The sequence below is a fragment of the Esox lucius genome, chromosome 3 (genome assembly GCF_011004845.1).
Source record: "Esox lucius isolate fEsoLuc1 chromosome 3, fEsoLuc1.pri, whole genome shotgun sequence".
NCBI classification, from domain to species: domain Eukaryota; kingdom Metazoa; phylum Chordata; class Actinopteri; order Esociformes; family Esocidae; genus Esox; species Esox lucius.
This window is the reverse complement of record NC_047571.1, coordinates 18,514,147-18,538,416: the sequence shown is the minus strand read 5'-3', so window position 1 is coordinate 18,538,416 and position 24,270 is coordinate 18,514,147. Positions and strand designations below refer to the sequence as shown.

At 39.0% G+C, this 24,270-nt stretch overlaps 2 protein-coding genes across 6 annotated transcripts; both read left to right on the top strand.

Moving 5' to 3' along the window:
* Positions 1–250: 250 nt before the first annotated feature.
* mcoln3a (mucolipin 3a) lies at positions 251–12,136 on the top strand. 2 transcript variants are annotated; one of them, XM_010886794.3, is made up of 14 exons: positions 251–476; positions 695–871; positions 4,623–4,829; positions 5,157–5,324; positions 5,578–5,731; positions 5,910–5,991; positions 6,077–6,173; positions 6,402–6,501; positions 6,827–6,936; positions 7,284–7,433; positions 7,519–7,620; positions 7,752–7,874; positions 9,710–9,916; positions 11,855–12,136. In XM_010886794.3, the coding sequence occupies exons 2-14, from the start codon at positions 824–826 to the stop codon at positions 11,975–11,977; spliced, it is 1,671 nt and encodes a 556-aa protein (XP_010885096.1). In that variant the 5' UTR covers positions 251–476; positions 695–823; the 3' UTR covers positions 11,978–12,136. The 2 variants fall into 2 exon arrangements, with proteins under 2 accessions (XP_010885096.1, XP_010885087.1); XM_010886785.3 differs by having other exon boundaries at positions 692–871.
* A 505-nt stretch (positions 12,137–12,641) lies between these two features.
* ssx2ipa (synovial sarcoma, X breakpoint 2 interacting protein a) lies at positions 12,642–24,243 on the top strand. Of its 4 annotated transcripts, none has more exons than XM_010886755.3 (14): positions 12,642–12,852; positions 14,478–14,598; positions 14,920–15,092; positions 16,091–16,303; positions 20,182–20,292; positions 20,532–20,673; positions 20,868–20,943; positions 21,067–21,250; positions 21,479–21,650; positions 22,149–22,288; positions 22,539–22,712; positions 22,815–22,932; positions 23,102–23,255; positions 23,496–24,243. In XM_010886755.3, the coding sequence occupies exons 2-14, from the start codon at positions 14,556–14,558 to the stop codon at positions 23,647–23,649; spliced, it is 1,854 nt and encodes a 617-aa protein (XP_010885057.2). In that variant the 5' UTR covers positions 12,642–12,852; positions 14,478–14,555; the 3' UTR covers positions 23,650–24,243. The 4 variants fall into 4 exon arrangements, with proteins under 4 accessions (XP_010885057.2, XP_010885049.2, XP_010885075.2 ...); XM_010886747.3 differs by having other exon boundaries at positions 22,536–22,712; XM_010886773.3 differs by having other exon boundaries at positions 12,643–12,852; positions 20,532–20,667.
* Positions 24,244–24,270: the final 27 nt, after the last annotated feature.

Sequence of the window (24,270 nt, the reverse complement as noted above, 5' to 3'; positions counted from 1 at the left end):
CCATAATAATTTTTCTGTAATTGACTGACATTACCTAGTAAAATAATTTCCTCTTTTAGTTAATTTCCTATTTTACACAGATTATTTAGACCCAATGTATAATATAGGACTAGCTGTTATTTAATGTATGTAAAGTTGGACTTTTTTACATAGCAATGACACAAAAATACTTTTTTTTTTATTCTGGAAAATATATATTTTCAACGTCAGGACTTCAGAAACGAAAATGAACATATTTTCAATGTCTAAATTACGTATTGTTATAGTGTACTTTTGCTTACTGGTAGTCTACTGTATTTAGGACATCTATTTTTGTTTTGGAAAAACTGGAAAATCGCCAAATGACGTGCGAAAACAAGCCTGACAGTATGAGTGTCTATGTGTCTGTTCCATCTGGTATTGACAGAATGAATTAGCTTGTTCAAGCACTAACAAGCTGCTCCTTTGAGTGAGGCAAGTGCATAACTGGATTACAGGTGAGTGATACATGTCGCAGTTCCACATCTGTTCAAAAAATGTTTTAACATTTGGCTTAACCAATCAAAATCATTAAATGATAAGGATTATGATGAAGACAGTTTTAAGTAAACTTTCATGGCACTTTGCAAGTTGTACAGTACTAAACATTTATACAGTATTAAACATTTGTTCAGTGATTTCTTTGTCTAATGTGTTATTATTCATTCACAAGTAGGATGTTGATGGTCTCAGCAAAGACAGACAGAGTGAAAGCAGAAGACAAAAAGAAGAGTGACAGACAGGGTGGCGGACATACAGAGGGATGGAGTGACAGACAGACAGAGACAGAGTAACAGCAGAGAAGATGCAGAGACAGACACAACAGGGAGGCAACAGATGCACAGCTATAGTGGTGAGTTGTACAGCAGGAAGTTGTATCTCCAATTATTTGACTGAACATGCTTTTATTTTTTTGTAATGAGCTAAAATGACCTGGTTAAAACATAGGAACAGGTTTAGCTGGTCATTGGTACAGTAGACTTGAGAAACGCTACACTACACTGTACTGACAATCCTAGTGTTGGGGATGTTTCAGGTGTGTGCAAAATCACCACTGAAATGTGACCACTTTAATGTGACCACTGTAATGTGACCACTGTAATGTGACCACTGTAATGTGACTTTTACCAGTAAAATGTTGACAAAACGAATAAGATATACGAGTTTCTTATCTACTTTTCTGAAACATTGTAATACAATATGCAAATAACAAAACATGTATGATATAATATGGTAGCATTAATTGTACATACAAATACACGAAGACATCTTAATGCCTTCACTATAAGCAATACATAAAACGGGAACGTTAGTAATGAATGTAAAGCCTAAAGATGTTTAGCACCATGAGACTCGCCTTCTCGGCTATTCTCTCTGAACATGGACCTTGTATCGCCTGCTGGAGGGCAGTAAACCAAAACATTGGGGAAAGTTGTGTGTAGGTTCTTCTATGTTGGGCTGGGCCTCTTGAGTAAAGTCCTTGAAGCCCTCTTTACTGAAACCCACTGAGCTTGACCCACAGATTATCTTTACAAAGGCAGTTTCAAGATGGTTCGATGTAAAGTGCATGTTTTGTGATGTGGGCAGGTGTCTAAAATGCCTGGGCTGAACTTTTGCCCCCAGTCCATCTCTGCAGCCCATTGGAGCAGAACAGAAAATGACATTGAATGAAGACCAACCTGTTTAGATGAAGATCAGAATGAAAGGAATGAAAGACCTTACGTTCTTTTCTTTCATCACGCGGAATTGTGAATTTTCATTCTGTACTTTTGTAAAACCGGCCTGGTTTACTTCGCCGGGCACCATTTTTGTTTCAGTAGCCCAGCTCATAATTCCACGATGGTGAAATCCTCTGTGTGATTGAACACCAACCTCAATGGTAATCACACTTAAAATGACTCAGTGCTGACTCTTTATGACCAGTGGCACTTCTTCATCTTAACCACTGACACCGGCTATCATGACAATCTGTGAGTGACTAATCAAGCAGGATTCTTATCTTAGCATTGTATTTAGGAAAAATAATGAACTAAACCCAAAACCTAATCTGGAAGGAATAATGTAGTTATTGGCCAGGTTGAGGACACTAGAATCCATCGTGTAACCTTAGAATGCCGACGTGGAGGGAGGTCTTTTCATAAAGAGAAAGCACTGTATTGCTTTCTTGACATAACAATTGACCAAAACAAGTCCTACAGGTTCATTTTCACACCTGGAATACTGCCCAGTTATGTGATGCAAAAAATCATATAGATGAATTACAGTTGTCCAAAACCAGAGCAGCACATTTTGCTCTTAAATGCACATGGACGGTAAATATCAACAATGTTTGTAGAGAAGACAGTATCACCACTGGTCTTTGTGAGAGGTATCATAGGTGTTCAAAGTTCCAAACGGCCTGTTCTATCAGTTTATATATTATATTTGAGCTTTATTGAGTTGATACATTTTTTGTTTAGTGAAAATCAAGTCTGACATTTTAAAGAGGATTCGAAACTTATTATAAATTATTTTTTTTAAAAAGAAGAAAAAATTAAGATAGATTGCTAGTAATTGGATCCTAATAATATTAATACACATCTATAGAAGGCTTCCATAGATGGACGATAACTTTTGTTTGTCCTGGCACCTAAGTGGTGGAACCAACTTCTCCTGGAGGCTAGGATAATACAGTCTCTGCCCTTTTTCAGAAAACATACAAAAACATACATTTTCATAGAGTATCTAAAATAGTTCCACTGCCACCACGACCTCTGATTAATTTTGTAACTTTGCTTAATATACAGTGGGTAGAAGAAGTATTTGATACACTGCCGATTTAGCAGGTTTTTCTACTTACAAAGCATGTAGAGGTCTGTAATTTCTATCATAGGTACACTTCAACTATGAGAGACGGAATCTAAAACAAAAATCCAGAAAATCACATAGTAGGATTTCTTTATAATTAATTTGCATTTTATTGCATGACATAAGTATTTGATCACCTACCAACTAGTAAGAATTCTGTCTCTCATTGACCTGTTAGTTTTTCTTTAAGAAGCCCTCCTGTTCTCCACTCATTACCTGTATTAACTGCACCTGTTTAAACTTGTTACCTGTATAAAACATACCTGTCCACACACTCAATAAAACAGACTCCAACCTCTCCACAATGGCCAAGACCAGAGAGCTGTGTAAGGACATCAGGGATAAAATTGTAGACCTGCACAAGGCTGGGATGGGCTACAGGACAATAGGCAAGCAGCTTGGTGAGAAGGCAACAACTGTTGGCGCAATTATTAGAAAATGGTTCAAGTTGAAGTTGAAGTTGAAGTTGAAGTTGATGGTCAATCTCCCTCGGTCTGGGGTTCCGTGCAAGATCTCACCTTGTGGGGCATCAATGATCATGAGGAAGGTGAGGGATCAGCCCAGAACTACACGGCAGGACCTGGTCAATGTCCTGACGAGAACTGGGACCACAGTCTCTAAGAAAACCATTAGTAACACACTACGCCGTCATGGATTAAAATTCTGCAGCGCACACAAGATACCCCTGCTCAATCCAGCGCATGTCCAGCCCCGTCTGAAGTTTGCCAATGACCATCTGGATGATCCAGAGGAGGAATGGAAGAAGGTCATGTGGTCTGATGAGATAAAAATAGAGCTTTTTGGTCTAAACTCCACTTGCTGTGTTTGGAGGAAGAAGAAGGATGAGTACAACCCCAAGAACACCATCCCAACCGTGAAGCATGGAGGTGGAAACATCATTCTTTGGGGGTGCTTTTCTGCAAAGGGGACAGGACAACTGCACCGTATTGAGGGGAGGATGGATGGGGCAATGTATCACGAGATCTTTGCCAACAACCTCCTTCCCTCAGTAAGAGCATTGAAGATGGGTCGTGGCTGGGTCTTCCAGCATGACAACGACCCGAAACACACAGCCAGGGCAACTAAGGAGTGGCTCCGTAAGAAGCATCTCAAGGTCCTGGAGTGGCCTAGCCAGTCTCCAGACTTGAACCCAATAGAAAATCTTTGGAGGGAGCTGAAAGTCCTTATTGCCCAGTGACAGCCTGAAACCTGAAGGATCTGGAGAAGGTCTGTATGGAGGAGTGGGCCAAAATCCCATGCTGCAGTGTGTGCAAACCTGGTCAAGAACTACAGGAAACATATGATCTCTGTAATTGCAAACAAAGGTTTCTGTACCAAATATTAAGTTCTGCTTGTCTGATATATCAAATACTTATGTCATGCAATAAAATGCAAATGAATTACTTAAAAATCATACAATGTGATTTTCGGGATTTTTGTTTGACATTCCGTCACTCACAGTTGAAGAGTACCTATGATAAAAATGACAGACATGCTTTGTAAGTGGGAAAACCTGCAAAATCAGCAGTGTAGCAAATACTTGTTCTCCCCACTGTATATATTAACTTCATTATTTGTATGCTCTTCTTTCCAGGACTGACCCTTGCCGATAAGTAATTCATTGATTAGAATGCACTTACTGCTAAGCAGTGTAGTTGCTTCAATAAGCTCTTTCAAAATGTATGTACTTACTGTAAGTTGCTCTGGAGAAGAGTGTCTGCATGTAAACATGTAATGTGGAGACCTTTGTGTCCCAGGGGCCAGCAGAGGAGAGGACCCTGAGTTGCCACTGCACACGGTGCCTCATCTCCAGGCAGAACCCAGGTGACTCCATCGTGGTGGAGGACTTCAGGAGAAAGCTCAAGTACTTTTTTATGAACCCCTGTGAAAAATATAGAGCCAGGGGCCGGAAACCATGGAAACTGATGTTACAGATTCTGAAAATCGCCATCATAACCTTCCAGGTAATGTAGAATGTTGTATTACCAGGAGGGTACTTAAGCTGATGTATAAGATGAATCTTGGTCTAAACAGAAGTGACCAAGCAACCTTTTCGGCCAAGATCTTTTTGGCAAGAACCTAACACTGACGTATCTTAACGCACACCATCCCAAGCTATATATTTAATTTAACTAATAATGTCTAACTTAAAGCCAATGTCACCTTGTAATAATTGGCTTAGTAACATTTGTAATTCAGTTAAATGAGAGATTTGTTACAGGTTTGAATACTTTTACAAAGCACTGTATACACCTTTTTTATATAATGTTATATAACATATTTTTTGTCAGTTAGTGTCTTTTGGATTGAGTAACCAGATGATGGTGACCTTCAAAGATGAAAATCTGATGGTGTTTAAGCACCTCTTCCTGAAAGAATACCAGGACCAACGTGTGGACAGATATGCAGTGTACACAAAAACAGATGTGTATGACCACATCTATTACATAATCCGTAGGGTAATGTAAACGTTCATTTCCCTAAATGAGTCTAGTCTTCCTCAATTTTTGCTGTCGGACAATGTAAATTCTCAGATCACAGGAACTTGTTTAAGGCATTCTGTTACTGATTTGATTTGAATAAGATTTGAATAGCAGTGGGTTGTTATCAATTTGAGTTCTCATGTAATTACAAAACTGGTAAAGAACATAATATTTTTGTTTCATATATGTTTACAATAAGTCATATCTTACTATTGTGCCCTTTTTTCAGTTCATAAACCTTCAGAACCTGACTGTAGGGAACCATGGGTATGAGACGATGCAGGGAGGGTACATCCCTCTGATCCTCTGTCAAGAGTTCTACAGGAACAGCAACATCTCCCCTGGCAACGACACCTTTAATATAGACCCACATGTCGACAAAGGTATTACAGTTTATTACTTCAGTGCTTTTGTGTGATAGACCTAAGTGTTTTTAATGAGAGGGAAATAACATGGTTCAAATATTGTAAAAAAAAAACACACAAAAAACAGGAAGTATCAGAATTGTTTCCACTGAATCCTGAGTGCAGACCCTAAAGCCCTTTGTGTTTTTGCTCACAGAATGTATTTCCATTTATCCACTGGAGCCACTGGATGATAACAGTTTGTCAAAAGACGTGAACCTTTCTTTGGATTTTAAAAGGTGACTGACCAGATCAACAGACAGCAGTTAGTTGTCTACAATAGGTTTCTTCATAACCTAAATACATGTTTTTAATCTCACTTAGGCTGCTGTCAGTAAACATCTACCTCACGCTGAAAGCCATCAACCTCCAGACAGTGCGCCACCATGTGTTCCCAGACTGTTATGACTTCACTATAACTGTAGGTGGTTGTGTGACTCAGAAACAACTTCCTTAAACTATTTTAACAGCTTGTGTGTGACACATTTTAACCAATTTGTCATCAATGAACATCTAGCTTTTTAGTAGTTTTCTAGTGAATGGTGCTTATAACATGTAACTTAAACCAGCAGAGATGTATCTGTTGAAACCTGTATTCAATCCATGCTAAAAATCCCTAGCAAAAGATTTGTTTCTCATATTTTCACAGATAGAGTTTGACAATCGTGCATGCAGTGGGAGGATAAAGATTAACTTGGAAAATGATGTTGGAATAAATGAATGTAAAGACTGGAATGTTGCAGGCACTTGTAAGTATTTATAAAACACAATCTGTAAATAGCCATATTGTTTCACTGAGTCATACATTCTTTTTGACCTCAGTAGTCAAGTATAGTATGTTCAGTAAAGTTACTTTCCATGTCAGCAGGGGTCACCATTTTGTATTAACACTATGAAATGTTGATCATCAGTTGTTGAGCAAGTTCATCCTTTAAGACTCTAGTCCATATTCCATACATTGCCTGCTCTATAGCACCTAACATTTGCAGTAGTCAGTCACCCTCTGTCATATATACATGGGAAATATTCACTATTTTATTTCATGTTTGATTTATTTGACTTATTCATTTGCAGTTATGAAGAACAACCAGCTGTTGCTGATTGATTCCATGGTCATTATTGCCTGCTTTATGTCTCTTATATTGTGCATACGGTCTGTCTGCAGTGGAACTCAGCTCCAGCTTGTAAGTTAAGAAGACTGTTCTATAGGTTTCATTATAAGGGGCATTATTTCGAGTTTTTGTATTGTAATTTCAAAACAATTCAATAATATATCTGCACTAATAGTGTAATAGTACGGTTTCGCAACATTTATTCACCAGAAATGATGAATAAATGTGCACACAAAAAACAGAATCCTAAAATGCAGAATTTCTACTGGTCAACAGAAGCCCCACAGGCAAGGTGGAAACAAATTAGGGATAAGTGTCATAATTGTAAATACCATGCACACAAACTGAATCTGGCTTATGGTAGGCCTACTCAACATTAATACAGATTTTTTCATTTGGTATGTATTTCTCTCATTCAGCATTACACTGCATTCTTCCACACCTACTATGGCAAAACAGTGTCCTGGTCTGAGCGCTGGGAGTTTGTGAATGGATGGTACATTCTGATAATCGTCAGTGACACTCTGACCATCGCTGGATCTGCTCTCAAAATAGGGATACAGACAAAGGTATAGTATCCTCACCCCTGAATGCATAGATTTTCGTAATGTGTTGGTGAAAGCAAAATTAATTTCACACGTCTGTATTTTTCAGGACCTTACAAACTATGATGTGTGCAGTATTTTGCTCGGGGCATCCACAATACTGGTCTGGGTTGGAGTTATTCGGTATCTGGGATTCTTTCAGAAATATAACGTAAGGACAATCATAAGAACTTAATTCCAAAGCAACATTCCACCCACATGATAACAATTATCTGTTGGAAAACTCCAGCAAATGAATAATTTAAATAAGGGACAGTCAAATAATAGGTTTCTTGTTCCTAGATCCTAATCCTGACCCTAAGGGCAGCATTTCCAAATGTGATACGCTTCTCCTGCTGCGCTGGCTTAATCTACCTGGGCTACTGTTTCTGTGGCTGGATCGTTTTGGGTCCGTATCATGAGAAGGTAAGTGGGGGGGGGGGGGGACTGAAGGGTAATAGGGTGTCTGTATACAGTGGGGCAAAAAAGTATTTAGTCAGCCACCAATTGTGCAAGTTCTCCCACTTAAAAAGATGAGAGAGGCCTGTAATTTTCATCATAGGTACACTTCAACTATGAGAGACAGAATGAGAAAAGAAAACAGATAATCACATTGTAGGATTTTTTATGAATTTATTGGTAAATTCCTTGGTAAAATAAGTATTTGGTCACCTACAAACAAGCAAGATTTCTGGCTCTCACAAACCTGTAACTTCTTCTTTAAGAGGCTCCTATGTCCTCCACTTGTTACCTGTCTTAATCGCACCTGTTTGAACTTGTTATCAGTACAAAAGACACCTGTCCACAACCTCAAACAGTCACACTCCAAACTCCACTATGGCCAAGACCAAAGAGCTGTCAAAGGACACCAGAAACAAAATTGTAGACCTGCACCAGGCTGGGAAGCTGAATCTGCAATAGGTAAGTAGCTTGGTGTGAAGAAATCAACTGTGGGAGCAATTATAAGAAAATGGAAGACATACAAGACCACTGATAATCTCCCTCCATCCGGGGCTCCACGCAAGATCTCACCCCGTGGGGTCAAAATGATCACAAGAACGGTGAGCAAAAATCCCAGAACCACACGGGGGGACCTAGTGAATGACCTGCAGAGGGACCAAAGTAACAAAGGCTACCATCATTAACACACTATGCCGCCAGGGACTCAAATCCTGCAGTGCCAGACGTGTCCCCCTGCTTAAGCCAGTACATGTCCAGGCCCGTCTGAGGTTTTGCTAGAAAGCATTTGGATGGTCCAGAAGAGGATTGGGAGAATGTCATATGGTCAGATGAAACCAAAATAGAACTTTTTGGTAAAAACTCAACTTGCCGTATTTGGAGGAGAAAGAATGCTGAGTTGCATCCAAAGAACACCATACCTACTGTGAAGCATGGGGTGGAAACATCATGCTTTGGGGCTGTTTTTCTGCAAAGGGACCAGAACGACTGATCCATGTAAAGGAAAGAATGAATGGGGCCATGTATTGTGAGATTTTGAGTTAAAACCTCCTTCCATCAGCAAGGGCATTGAAGATGAAACGTGGCTTGATCTTTCAGCATGACAATGATCCCAAACACACCGCCCAGGCAACGAAGGAGTGGCTTCGTAAGAAGCATTTCAAGGTCTTGGAGTGGCCTAGCCTGTCACCAGATCTCAACCCCATAGAAAATCTTTGGAGCGAGTTGAAAGTCTGTGTTGCCCAGGGACAGCCCCAAAACATCACTGCTCTAGAGGAGATCTGCATGGAGGAATGGGCCAAAATACCAGCAACAGTGTGTTGAAACCTTGTGAAGACTTACAGAAAACGTTTGACCTCTGTCATTGCCAACAAAGGGTATATAACAAAGTATTGAGATGGCCTTTTGTTATTGACCAAATACTTATTTTCCACCATAATTTACCAATGAATTAAAAAAAAATCCTACAATGTGATTTTCTGGAATTTTTCTCATTTTGTCTCTCATAGTTTAAATGTACCTATGATGAAAATTACAGGCCTCTCTCATCTTTTTAAGTGGGAGAACTTGCACAATTGGTGGTTGACTAAATACTTTTTTGCCCCACTGTATGTGAGCTTAAGATCTTTGAGAATCCACACATAAGAAACAGTTACGTTTATGAAGAGCTACCATTTTAACCTAGCTTTCTGTAAGGGTTTATTACATATTTTTAAACGATCAACTAACAAACGTTTATAAATTATTATAATAATTTATAACAACATACCTTAGTGCAGTGGTGCTCATTTGATTTCTTCCAGTTCCGGACATTGGACAAGGTGACAGAGTGCCTGTTCTCTCTGATCATTGGTGACGACTCGTATTCCACCTTTAAGAAGATGAGAGAGAAGAACTACATGGTGTGGCTGTTTAGCAGGCTCTACCTCTACTCCTTCATCTCTCTGTTCAGCTACATGTTGCTCAGTCTGTTCATCGCCTTCATCACTGACACGTACGAGACCATCAAGGTTAGCTTTGCACTTCAATTAAAGGTCTGGTTAAAAAACAGTCATAGTCAGGTGTTTCATTGAATTTTATATTTCAATGAAATCAGAACAAGGTATGAGAGTGAAGAACAAAGTATGAAAAAATACAGATGTTTCCATGTTTGAAGGTAAACCGTTACTGGTCCCCTATGCCATCACTGTGTAAATATGGACGCTGTGGGGGCAGTAGCACCCCTGATTTTTCCCAATTTGAAACCAACATCACAGAAGGCCTTTTTGCACAGGAGTATGCGTTACATAGCTAGCCTGCTACTTTAATGGAGCCAACAAGTGTTGCTTTGTGTGCCAACAAATGTGAACAAAAGACTCACTGTGTGAAAAATATGAAGACTAAGCTAAAGAACCCTCCATACATATTGGGACAGTAAACATTTTTTTTCTTATATTGGCTTTACTCCAAACACTTACAGTAGGGTGAAAGTATGAAGTGTCAGCTTTTATTTGAGGGTATTTGTTAACATATTGGTTTCAGCATTAGGAAATTACAAAACGCTTTATCCATTGTCGCCTTATTTCAGGGCACCAAACATTGGGGCAGATTCATATCATGTCTAAATAAAGCCCTTATGTTTACTACTTGATTGAATATAAGTTTTCATGCAATAACTGACAGAAGCCATCAACCTATTGATCCCCACCAGACACTGGGTATCTTCTCTGTTGATGCTATGCCAGGCCTGTACTGCAGCCATCATCAGATGTTTGTTTTCAGGACTTTTTGCCTTAACTCTCATCTTCAACAGAAAGATATGTTGAATTTGATTCAAATCTGGAGATCGACTTAGCCACTTTCCACTTTTTGGCCCTGAAAAACACCCTAGTTGCTATGGAAGCATTGAATGTTTAGGGTCATGGTTTAGGGTCATGCACATTTCAGAATTCGTTTTTAAATCATAATATTTTTTCTTTCTTTATGGAGGGCATTCTTCAGTCATCCACTGTAAAGGACATTCTTGGCATACCAGGTCGTTTGCGGTTGCTGAGCTTAACAGTGTCTTCATTTTTTTTATGATGTGAAAAAGTTTGGTAAGGATAATATTTTGTTTGTGTTTTCTGTGTTTTTTTTTCTTGTCCTTCCTCAGCACTTCTTTGTTTCTCATGTTAACAGACAACAATAGCAGTTTCCCAAGGCGAATCAAGACTAGACATTCACAGCTTTCTATAAAAATCACAAGCCAAAACACCTGAATAACCAGAAATAACTTTTTAACTAATTGTCCCGACACTTTTGGTGCCCTGATTGAAATAGACGATCATGTATAAAAAGTGTTCTCATTTCTATAGCGTGAAACCGGTCCACAATTATCCTCAAATATAAGCTGAGGATGAATACTTTATCTACCAATAGAAACTTTGGGAGTACAAAAACTAAAATCTGAAAATGCTTAATGTCCCAATATTTGCAGAGGGCAGTGTACAGTATATTGTATGCATATATATGTTGGAGAAATTGCAAATCTCTTGCCAAGGCACAGAATTATTTTCTTTAAAAGCAGCAACTCCAAAATACTTGTAATATAATAACATTTACAAAGAGAAACCGGGGCTCAAGCAGTAGAACTTATAAGGTACTCAGCTCAGGTCAGCTCCAGCTCACTGAAGCCAAGAAAAACCTCAAGACCAATATGCAGTATATTATTGCAGGTTTACTGTTATTCATATGAATCTTTAGGGGTGTTAATTTCTTATCCTCTCTTTTTGAGAAAATGTGTTACTTGATCGAAAACAATGTTTTTCCTTGTAGCAATTATATTAATATGACAAAACGTATTTCCATTACTTTTATCTAGTGTGCCTAAAATAATACATATCTATCGAAGTTAGTGTAATATAACAGCAGACAATTTAGGGAATATGTAAGATACTAGAAAACTGAACTGCTCTAATGTTTCTTTTTAGCAACACCAGAAGGACAGGGTCCTGGTGTCCCCGCTGCAGGCCTTCATGGCTGACTGTTCAGACCAGCCAGACCCTGGGAAGCACAGCATAGAACATGAACCCACCTTCTGCTGCTTTGGATAAAACCTGTAAAGATGCCATAAGTGTGTGTGTGTGTGTGTGTGTGTGCACATGTTTGTATGTGTGTTCTAATTCAATTCCCTCTGTCTTAATACTTCAAATAGAAAATATAAGTTTAAAGTCTTTCAAATAAATCCTTACTAAATAAGGGCATGTGATACATTTCCTGGGACGTGTTGTGTTTGTGAGTGTGTCTGTGTGCATTACTAGTGGACATTGTATCACTGTGTTAGGAAATGAATACTTTGAACTGTATAATGATCAATATTTCTCTTTAAACGGATGTTGTATCATATAGATATAAATGTAATACAACTATGACAACCGAAATTGCTATTTGTGGGGTATTTTAATTTAACATTATATTACATAATTTATGATGCATTCATCTCACATTTATTAGAACATAGAACCTGGTGAAGGAAATGCGTGGCCCCTCTTCCCACGATTCCGGTTTGTGTTTTCGAATCTCTCCATACACATGTTCACAACATTGCTGGGTTTAATATTTTTGTAAAATACACGTTTTCTAAACGTTTAAAGGTCAAACATCTATAGTATGGGAGCCACTTTTACCTGACACCGATATCATACCTAATTTGCATAAATTGTCAGTCAAAGGTGAGGAGCGAAGGTGGTGCGCATGATCCAATACAGCGGACTGGTACTGGTTGCTTGACAACGGCTCGCCAATGGCTGCGGTGTTAGTTTTGAAGCCAGAAAGAGGTCAACTTAAAACAGTGTGTCAAGTGAGCAATGTTGTAAGTGGCAAGAACTGGCTGCTCACAGACCGAGACTGATCCCCCCTTGTACAGTGAAGTGTAACATTACTGTAGCATTCTCGGAATCGCATCGATCGAGTTGGCTTATTAGGCAGGGTAAGTAACTACTGTACAGTCTAGACAGTAAGTCAAGTGAGTACATGTAGAATTATCCCTAGCACTATCTACGTGCGGTACTAACGTGCTAGCTAGCTTCGTTAGCAAACTTTCGAAAATAAATATGTACGTTTTATCAAACGAAGTAAAGCTAGCGAAATATACCGTAACGTACTTGCAGCAGTAGTGTACAATTATGTAGCAGCGCCTACCGTAAATACAGCTACAACAGAGTACTGTACTACTAGCCAGCTAGGTTTTTATAACGTTAATATTACTGTACTTTACTGCGGGTCCACGACTTCAACCACACAAAACAGATTAACTGCTAATTTAGCAAATTAACGATAGTGCAATTTGTGAAACTGAATTACCGGCTAGCTAGGTAATTGACGTCATACAAGTCGGATGTAAGGTTATGGTTCTATAACTAGCTGACTCGTATGTTATCAACATGTTATTGTGCCCTCGAAGTGTAACAGGTCATATGGCACAGTTAGTTTGGGAGTGAGTATCAGCGCATAAGTCTGCTGTACGTATGCACCCTGACTCTATAGATAAGGACGCCTGAGAAGGTTTTTTCCCCACGTATGTGGTTCGATCGACTAACCTATACTACCAGGATTGTAGATTGTAGTTTTTGCTGATCTGTGTAGTTGATGTGGGCAACAAAAGGGGAGAGAGAATACCTCTCAGTTATGGTTGTTTGGTGAGGACATTACCAAATTTAAGAGGACTCCTGTTTAATTTATATATTTGCAGTTAAAGGCACAGGGGAATTTGTGTTGATTTATTTCATCCTTTCCAATGATCTAATGTTTTTACTTTTGCTACAGCCTGTAAACAGATTTACCAGTTAAACGAGATTACTCCTGTGGCAAATTGGCTATTTGCATATAGGCCTACTATAGCTTTGGTTGGCATTGACATACAGGTCTATGTAGGGTTCTTTAATTCACTGTATCTATTCATCCAAACACTTGCTGACTTTCTACATTTTCATTAAATTTTCTTCCTTATATGTTCTCATGAAAAGGTATTGAGGTACCAAGTCTGAATATTTATTATAAAGCCTACTTCACAATGCAATATGTCAGCAGAGCACATGTCAGCTGAGCTATATATGTCAACTGTGCTAGTAGCCTCTTTGAAGTGTGGCAAGTGGAGGATGCGTTGGCACTTGTTTCACCACAAAAATCTTAAGTATCATGCTGTAGTCTAATGGTTGTGAACAACGGAAGGAGGATACCGATGAGACGCTATAGAATGTTTTTTCCCTCTTTATTTATTTTTTCAGACCAAGCATCTCTAATTTAGTGCCAATGGTGATATTAAAGTTTGCACACAGCACTGTTTGGGTATTGTCTGCAAATGTCTGTTTGGGCATTTAAAAATGTGTTTTGTGGCATTTGACCATACATACAGTAGTAGCCTAGTTACCCAAGCTCAAAGTATCACCCTACTACTACAGTTCAGTGTAACGTCCCGGGCCAGAAGACCTACCCACCCCCCACTCCGTCACATGCTGGCACAAAACAGATTACGTTTAATCTCGTATGGCATTGGTGAAGACTCACCCCCATTATCCTGGACTCTTGCATTATTGGCCTGCTGTTCTATTTCAGGATTATTTTTCAGTAAGTGCAGTCTCTGGTCGGTGGAGCTCATGGATGACCTCGTTACCGTCTTGACACTGTGCTGACATGGGAGACTCGTGGACAACAGCAACCATAGAGCCATCAATAGGTATTTTATTAAAATGAGGACCCAGGGAAAAAGATATGGAAGTTGTTTGGTTATATGATATAACAGAACAAAAGTAGAAACTCAGTGTGAAATAGAGGATTATTAGCATTTTACAGTTGTGCAAGTGTTCCCTGTAATGTGAAATCCATAGATTAGGGCCTAGTAGATGTATTTCAATATACTGATTTTCTTATATGAATCTCTGAAATTGTTGCATGTTGTGTTCATATTTTTGTTGAGTTTATTTTAATCCTTGTAGCTGCCCGAGTCAACTTGTAATGTATAAATTGTTTGTTTTCTCAATTTCCTTGCTCTGTTTAGCAAACCACGAGATCTCCAGCATATCAAGAATGACGATGTCCCCCTCAAGGCATCATAACGGCCTTTCTGGAATGCACACTTCAACCATGCCACTATCCAAGAGCTCCTACAATATGTTAAGTGCCTTCTGCAATGAGGAAAATATTCCCCAGTGTATCTTGTACATAAATCAGGTACTTAAATGCTTAGGATCTAGGGTACATGTAGAACAATCCTTACTATTTCTAAACTCTTGAGAGTCTTTGTATAATGTGCTACTTCTTTATAGCAATGTGTTTATTTTGCTACTTTTTTTGAGGTTTTATTCATCTGACTTAGGGCTTGGTGATGAAAAGATAATTATAGATGTATATTGTGGTTCAATAGCAATGAAAGAGCAACAAATATTTTATTGCAATATTGCAAATGTTGTATTCTTCTTAACTGCTACAAAGCTTTGGAGGCAGAGGAACAAACAGGGGTTTTATTTAGCAAGCTCTGCAAGCACATGCCCCATACAGAGCACAGTGTTAACCATAAAGTTTCCTGCTGGTGTGCACTTGATTTAAATGTAAATGCATACACAGTACACTCAAAACTGAAATTCTCTAAAGGTGTTATGTGATATGGTTTAAGCGTTTATGTGGTGTTTGATTAGTTAAAACATTGTTTTGTGTGAAAGAGACAAGTGGGAGAATCTGAAACCTATGAGTAGATGTAAAAACTGAATTATATTCACATTTCTTAATTTTAGGCCAACACTTTAAAACAGTGGTTCCCAATGTTTTTGGTTGCTGTACCACCAACTGAATTTTGCTGTCCCTGGAGTACCCCTGATGTACCCCCTTATGTAAATTTTGTTAGTCTTCAGAGGTACCCCCTATAGGCTGAGTTCCCCCAAGGTATCCAAGTACCACTGGTTTGGAACCACTGCAATAACGGAAAGTCATGTAAAACACCCCGACACTCCAAACCAACTCGAATTATATCAGAATGTCATATGTTCCACTTGAAAATGTATTTGTATTTATTTGATGTTATCATATCGGGGGGGGAAACGAATACGCTGTGGTATCCGTTGTCTTGGCCATATCACCCAGGCCCAATCTGAAGCTGTTCAGTGCTTGATCTAGTTAAATCGTCACTGGATGCTGCTAACCCATTTGTCTGCCCTGTTTTGGGGCTTTTGCAGGAGATGGACTCTCTGGGATTCTCCTCTGCCTGTATTGAGGCCAGCTCACTGGGGGACAGTGGGGGACTGAATACAGTGCCGGTCCTGAACATTATGTATGAGCTGCTCCAAATGCACCACCACAGCCAGCGTAGGCTGGAGGAGCAGGAGGTAGAGCAACTCAAGAACTCCAGTGCCCTTGAACACATGCAGATCACCAATTCCAGACTAAAGGTCAGTCAAACTGTCTTTCCTAAATTGTAAATTGTTTTCTTGGCAGGGTACATTTTGTTTGTAAAACCCAATCAGGGAGCAAGGTTAGGGCAGGTATGGAAAGTTGGGACAAACACTGAGACAAGGCCTTTACTTCAACGGCACAATATTATTTCAGCCAAGTCATCTCACGTAACTACCTATATCCTGTTCATTCAAAGAAGAAAACACATCAATTTGACCACGCTGCAACTTTTTGCAGAGCCTTCTTTAAATCTGAAATGTATCCAATAAAGCCTGCACTTTAATTTCCCTCAATCGACCCGTGTTAAAAATTCATGCCAATCCTTTTCTTATAAACGTTCCCTTTCATCTTGCTACATTTTGGCAAGCTAAAATCATTCTGTTGTTCTCCAATATTAAACCTTATCAATCACAAAACCTCACAGAAATGCTTTTATTGCATTAACTCTCTCCATTTAAATGTATTGGTTTGGTCCTTAAGCAGTTCACTGTATATTATGCTGGAAATGCTTTAGACAGGGCACACTGGCATTTAAAAAAATATGTGAACATTACCGTTCAAATATTTGGGGTCACTTAGAAATGTCTTTGTTTTTGAAAGAATCTATTAAAAACCATCAATTGATCAGAAATACAGTGTAGAAATTGTTAATGTTGTAGATGATCTCTATAGCTGAAAACGGCTATATATTTCATGGAATGTATACATAGGTGTACAGAGGCCCATTATCAGCAACCATCACTCCTGTGTTCCAATGGCATGTTGTTTGCTAATCCAAATGTATCATTTTAAAAAGCAAATTGATCATTAGAAAACCCTTTTGCAATTGTTACAGTAGCACAGCTGAAACCTTTTGTGCTGATTAAAGTAGCAATAAAACTGTCCGTCTTTAGACTAGTTGAGTGTCTGAAGCATCAGCAATTGTGGGTTCAATTACAGACTAGAAATGGCCAGAAACAAAGAACTTTCTTCTGAACCCTATCAGTCTATTCTTGTTCTGAGAAATTAAGGCTATTGCATGTGAGAAATTGCCAAACTGGAAATCTGGTACAACAAGGTGTAGTACTCCCTTCACAGAACTGGACAAACTGGCTCTATCCACAATAGAATGAGGTATGGGAGGCCCCAGTGCACAACTGAGCAAGAGGACAAATACATTAGACTGTCTAGTTTGAAAAACAGATGCCTCACATGTCCTCAACTGGCAGCTTCATTAAATAGTACCCACAAAACACCAGTCTCAACCTCTTTTCCAGTAGTTTCAATGACTTTTTTAAATGTGTCCTTATTTTAGGGTTATTATTTATTCTCTTTTGCAATTTTGTTGATAAAGTCTAATACTTATTTACTGAATGTATATCCAGGCACTGACTAATGTACAACACTGTTTCCACAACAGTGGGGACACTGTGTAAAATGGAACTGAAAACCGAATGCAAAGATGTGCAAATAATTTAAACACTCTATTCTATAAAAACAATGTACAAAGACAACATATGAAATGTTGAAACTGAGACATTTTATTGTTTCTTGAAAAATATATGCCCACTTTGAATTGGATGCCAGCAACACATTTCATAAAAAGTAGGGACAGAGGCAACAAAAGACTGGAAAAGTTGTATAATGCTAAAAAAAACTGAAATCTGTCACACAACTAATTTGGTCAATTGGTAACAGGTCAGTAACATGATTGGGTATTAAAAGACTATTCCAGAGAGGATGGGTCTGTCAGAAGTGAAAGACTGCATGGGCGAATAGTGCAATAGTTTAAGAATAATCTTTCTCAACATAAAATTGCAAAGAGTTTGGAGATTTCATCATCTGCGGAGAATCCAGAGAAATCTCTGATTTCAAGGGACAAGGCTGAAAACCAATATTGGATGGCCGTGATCTTCGGGCCCTCAGGGGGCACTGCTTTAAAAACAGACATGATTCTGTAGTGGACATCACTGCATAGGCTCAGGAACACTTCAGAAAACCATTTCCTATGAACACAGTACATTGCTGCATCCACAAATGTAGTAAAAGAGTCCGGGTGCTAACCTGGCCTGCATGCAGTCCAGACCTGTCACCCATTGAAAACTTTTGGCCTGTTGCTGGCAAGTTAAATTGCCATATTTTTCCAAAAACAATAAAATGTCTTTGGTTCAACATTTTATTTGGGTTGTCTTTGTACTATTTTCAATTAAATGATTTGCACATCCTTAAGCACTGTCCCTTTCATTAAGCACTGTCCCTTTCATTAAGCACTGTCCCTTTCATTAAGCACTGTCCCTTTCATTAAGCACTGTCCCTTTCATTAAGCACTGTCCCTGTCCTTTTTGGAAGTAGGGTTTTACAACTACAGAATGTACTCATTTTCTCATATAATATATAATTATTTTATTTATTGTGCTCAGTAGAAGCATCAACAGAAGCTACATTTATTTCATGCTAGGGTGCACAGGTACAAAATGACAAAAACATTGGTATCGGATGATTGTGTAATTAGAATATCGGGTATTAGTAACGGCAGAGAATTCTTGTTGTTGCGTCCCTAAAAATAAGGGAATGGGCCATTTCAGAATGGAACCATTTTGTGAAATGTTTATTTAATTCTATAATTAATACTATCAAATACAGGCCTTGTTTGTTCAATGTGTTCATGGAAGGGAATGTAGCCTAAGGGCTTATTCATATGAACAAATAATGTTTGAGACACTTTCCTATTCAGATTTTGGACTGTAATGAACTGCGCATACAGAGCTTTGTGATAAGTGCAACTTGTTTGCACAACACATTATTCCACAATGTGATAAAAAAATCTAAACAAGCATGCCTTGCTGCTGATCAAAAGAAGCTGTTTCTGATAACACTCACTCTTATTTCCAGGTAGCTTGTTACAAGTTTTTTAAACAAGCTGAGCAAGCTATTTGTCACAAGAGTTAGTTGGCTATCTAACCTATTTAGTTAGTTAACGTCATTAGCATCTCTCTATCTCCCTGTTTATACATGGGTCAGATGTGTCCTTTGACCTCTGAACCTAGACCAAATGTGTCACGTGACTACAGTACACATTGGGTGACACAATGTATTCCGCTGTAATGTTCTCTGGGATATCTCTGGCGGAAGGGTAACGTGTAGCAGTTGAGATTTACTTTTTGTTTTCAGCGGTCTGGGCTGCCACCTCTGATGTACTGCTGCAGCATGAGTTAAAATCCTGCACACTGCTCTTTTCAGCAAAAACTCACCTCCACTTTCCCATATAGCTTTACCAATGCTTGAAAATATGCTACTCTGTTAATTTGAAAATAAATTTTATTAGTCTTATGGTTTGTAAGACCTTAATAATCAAATGGATATTGACATATTTGTCTAACCAGCTAATTAGCAGAGCATTGGCTCTTTGACAAACTTTTTGGTGGCCAGCTGTTTTTTCACCATACCAGTTAAAATATTATACCTACTGTTGTGGCTGTGAAGCAGTGAAAGCAGCATGGTCTGAATTCAGTTAAGGAATTTACAAGACAACCTCTGTTGTGATATAATGATAACAGTCACAACAATGGGGTCAAAGTTGAATGTGTCTGGCATTTACCAGAAGCAATGGCTATGTTAAAGGCAAAGGCTGACAAAGAGGTTGAGATGAACCTGTTTGGAATGGGATCATAATATGATTTATACCATATAAACATTGCCCAATTTCACTAACAGAAAACATCCTGCAAATTCTATGTGAAAGTATTATATATGTAATGTACTTGGGAATCTGGAAAGGGGATTACTGCTTAGAATACAACATTATTTTATGATTTTATTGTAGTCATGGTAAGCACATATTGAGAATGCAAAATTGTGTTGATATAATATGTACACAACGATGTTCTGCTTGTAGGATCAGCTGGAACTCTCCAAAAGAGAGAAGTCAGGATTGCATGAGGTAGAGAGGCAACTGCAACTCAAAATCAAGACCCTGCAGAATTGCCTGAAAACTGAGAAAGATGAGGTAAGGTGTTCAACTTTGTCAAGATGTTTAATCATTACACTGTATATTGAGTGATTTGTGTTTGTAGCTGCAAGCCTTCATGGGGAAATGTGGTCTGAGCATATGAACCAAATCATGTTGGACAATCCTATCCAGCATAATACATACCAGTGATCACCACAGCAACACAAAACTGTTCATGTTGAATAAGTTAAGGTTGTTTGTTTCAAAGGATTTCTCTTTTCTGAATTACAACCCAGGTACAGAAGCTCCAAAGCATCATTGCCAGCAGAGCCTCTCAGTATACACATGATGCCAAGAGGAAGGAGAGGGAGAGCACCAAGCTCAAAGAACGCCTCAACCAGCTACTGGTGGACAAGCGGGATAAGAAACTAGGTATAGGTGAATGAAAAGGTCCCCTTGTTATTTTAAAGTCTGTTGGAAGTCAATCAATGATCCTCTTTTTCAACTGAGAACCCTAAAAACAATGTTGGGCTGTATACTGGCTGTGTTCCAGTGTTTGCTCAGCGCCACACTTCAGTTAATGCAGCTCAATGACTGCTGTGAATTAAGTTTCCTTCATGTTTCTCTACTAGCGATCGATGTGTTGAACTACTTGGGACGGGCTGATGGGAAGAGAAGCCAATGGAAGACTGGAAAGGTGGAGGCAAGGTAACAATAGTCTAACTGAACCATTTCTGTTTTAGGTGCATTCATCGACTTTTCATGTAGCAAATTCCTTGATGGTTTTGGTGTTCCCACTTTGATAAAGGTGTTTATTTGCCCTGATTGTAGACATGAGGAGGAGATGTACAAGTCGCTGCTGAGTGACTATGAGACCCGTCAGAGGGCCTTAATGCTGGAGAATGCTGAGCTGAAGAAGGTACTGCAGCAGATGAAGAGAGACATGGTGTCCATTTTGAGTCCTAGGAAACCCTGCCTTAGCTCCAGAGACCGTATAGAAGACAGGCTGGAACAGGTAAATGGATAGATTTTTTTAAAATCTAGAACCCTACCAATAGTCAACATAGTTATTTCTATACGGTAATATATAGATTACATAAACATTTTTTTTTAAACTCTCGCAAATATAAATGTCTTCATGTAGTGCCTATCACAAGATCTCAAAGCACTTTACGTAGTATTGGAGGAACATGTCCTTATAGACAGTGGGGAACAGGGATCATGTATATTGTTGTGCCTTCAGGCTGCCTCTGACAGGGAGGAGGAGGTTGGGGATGTCAGTAGGGACACCCTGGATCAATCATGTGATCATGCTAGGGACCACTCCTGTGAACACGCCCGGGAACAGCTAACCAATAGTATTCGACAACAGTGGAGGAGACTGAAGAGCCACATGGAGAGACTGGACAGCCAGGGTACCAACACATCACACTGAACCTACAGTAGATCAGTTAGACACTCATGTACTAGTTATATCTAGTTCTCCCATGTTTTAAGAAGAATATTTCTTCCACAACGGTTTTATTTTATATTTTGAGTGACAGATCAAGTTGATAAACAGCAATGACATTTTTTTCATAGCCTTTTTTGCTCATCTTTACCAAGTGAAAATTATTGTGGAAGGCTCTGTATATCGAGACTGAACTTTAGGAACTACACTGTAAGAATCTTATAAACAATAATTCCTGAAGGTTTGGACGAAAATTGAATATGTGCTAATGACAGAATCCTCCTATCCCCAGGTACCGAATTCCATTGACCTCTTTACTGCATCTATTGTTAACAACCAGAAGTAAAACAGGAAGTGTAATTCATAGTGATAGAGATTTGTGTATGTTAAACTACTATATAGTAAACATTCCCACAGCTTTCTTCTTTGCCATTGATCATAATGTGTTGTATCAATCTCCCAGCCTCCCTGATGAAGCAGAGTGAGCAGTGTGCTGGTAAAGAACTGGTACCCAGACAGATCCATGAGGAGGAGATGGAAAGGATGAGACTGGAAGTCCAGCAGTGTAAAGACTTCATCCAGACTCAGCAGCAGCTCCTGCAGGTTAGAAGTCGTTGCTAGCAAGAGCCTTGCTTGCTTGGTTAATGGCTAGTTGTGTTTATTTGGCATTAAGCTGAACAAATCACCAGTTGATGCCATCATTGTGCCAAGTTTGCACAGACTACTTTATAGTTAACATTTTATTAAAGGTATTTGGAGAAGTCTTTACAACTACCAGGAGACGTGTAATTTAGTTACATTTCTATGATGTTCAAAAGGTAATGTAACCTCCATGTTTGTTTGTTTGTAGCAGCAGATAAACTCTCCCTGTTATGATGATGAGACAGCTGCTTTGCTGAATGACTGCTACACTCTGGAGGAGAAGGAGCGTCTAAAAGAGGAATGGAGGCTCTTTGATGAGCAGAAGAAGAATTTTGACAGGGAGAGAAAGAACTTCACTGACGCTGCCATTCGCCTTGGACATGAGGTATCCATTTAGCTTTGCGGAGTTGATGAGATGGGAGAGTTCTCTTTCCACCAGGTTGTATCACTTAACTGTCTTACCCCTTTTTACTTTGTGTTTTTAAAGAAAAAGGCTTTTGAGGAAGAGCGTGCCTCGTGGCTCAAGAATCAGTTCTTGAATATGACTCCATTTGTGGACCGCAAAAGACATTCCACATCAGAAGCTCCTCGTGCCTTATCAATTAGTAAGTCAAGAAGATTGCTACAGCAACAATTTACAATGCTAATCTAGATATATTGGATTAAGGTGCATACATCAGATTCTGTTAGGATATCAAATTTGAAACCTGTGAAACATATGGTTTCAGTTATTTGGCATTTTAAATGTAGTCACCAGTCCCTGTTTCCTTTCAGGTAGTGAACCAGAGATGAGGATCCCTTCCACTCCTGTCAGTCTGACTAAATCCCGGACACACGCTGCATTTTCAACTCCAAAAGCTACTCCTGTTGCTGGCATCCCCTCCACAGCTGATCTGTACCGCACATTACGCCTCATACCAGACAGCAGGTACTGTTTACTGGTAAATTACTGGTAAAAATACCTTTTCAATTAGTAATATCACTTTATTCCATGATACATGCCAGCTTGCTGTAGAACTCCTCAGTTATGGTGATATTTCATGGTTAAGTTATGGTTTTCACAAACACATGTTTCTACATTGATTAATTGTCTGAAACTGGTATGATCAGTACTAACACAGGTTTTCTCAAACTATGTGGTTAATTCTTGTTTGTGCTCCACCTTAAGCTCGGCCAGAGGCAGTTCCAAACGAGGGAGCTGGCAGGAGTCCAACAAAATCCACAGCAGAGAAGATACTCCAATCAGGTCAAAGCACAGACACGGAGGTGGAGACGGCTGCAGTATCTTCTCTCTGGGGTCAGAGGAAAATAGCCTCACCTGAAGACACTCCAGGACAATTATATTATTATTTTGTGGACTCTGATGACAATCCATGGCAGTGTTTGTTTATTAGGTACCAAACAGAAGAGAATCATCTAAAATGGGGACCTACTTAGATTCTTCCAATAAGACATTATTTTAGTTTTCCATTGCAAAACACTTTCAGTGGTTTGCCCTAATGAAAATGAGCCATGTTTCAAAGCCAACATTGTCCGATTCCACAGAAATCTATTGTGCAACACATTCATGTTGCTTGATCATGGACTAACACAGGACTTTGTCATTCACCAAAACTTGTTTTAGAGGGCACTTTATGTATTTTTTTCTTCTTTCTCTTCTATTTCGATTGTTATTAAGCAAAGAATTTCCATGTTTTTTAGCTTTCTCTTGAGTGACAGACACATTTTTATTTGAGGAAAGGGATTCTGCAACACTACAGATATTTTCCAGTTTGGGAAAGCTATCAATAGTTTATGGACTAGCCAAGGAATAGTTTACACAGTGTTCACTCCAGATAGATTATAGTGATACGTTTATTCTGTAAGTGATATATGCTGCTGAAAGTGCAATAAAAGTATTTTTATTTTTTCTGCCAGCTAATGTTTCATCATGTTGTGGTTGT

Coding starts and splice junctions, on each gene's coding strand:
- mcoln3a (XM_010886794.3), top strand. CDS start 824: ATGCAGAGACAGACACAACAGGGAGGCAACAGATGCACAGCTATAGTG. Junction 5,992..6,076: donor CTTTCTTTGGATTTTAAAAG/GTGACTGACCAG, acceptor AATCTCACTTAG/GCTGCTGTCAGTAAACATCT. Junction 7,621..7,751: donor GATTCTTTCAGAAATATAAC/GTAAGGACAATC, acceptor TCTTGTTCCTAG/ATCCTAATCCTGACCCTAAG.
- ssx2ipa (XM_010886747.3), top strand. CDS start 14,556: ATGGGAGACTCGTGGACAACAGCAACCATAGAGCCATCAATAG. Junction 16,304..20,181: donor TCACCAATTCCAGACTAAAG/GTCAGTCAAACT, acceptor TTCTGCTTGTAG/GATCAGCTGGAACTCTCCAA. Junction 22,933..23,101: donor TCCTCGTGCCTTATCAATTA/GTAAGTCAAGAA, acceptor GTTTCCTTTCAG/GTAGTGAACCAGAGATGAGG.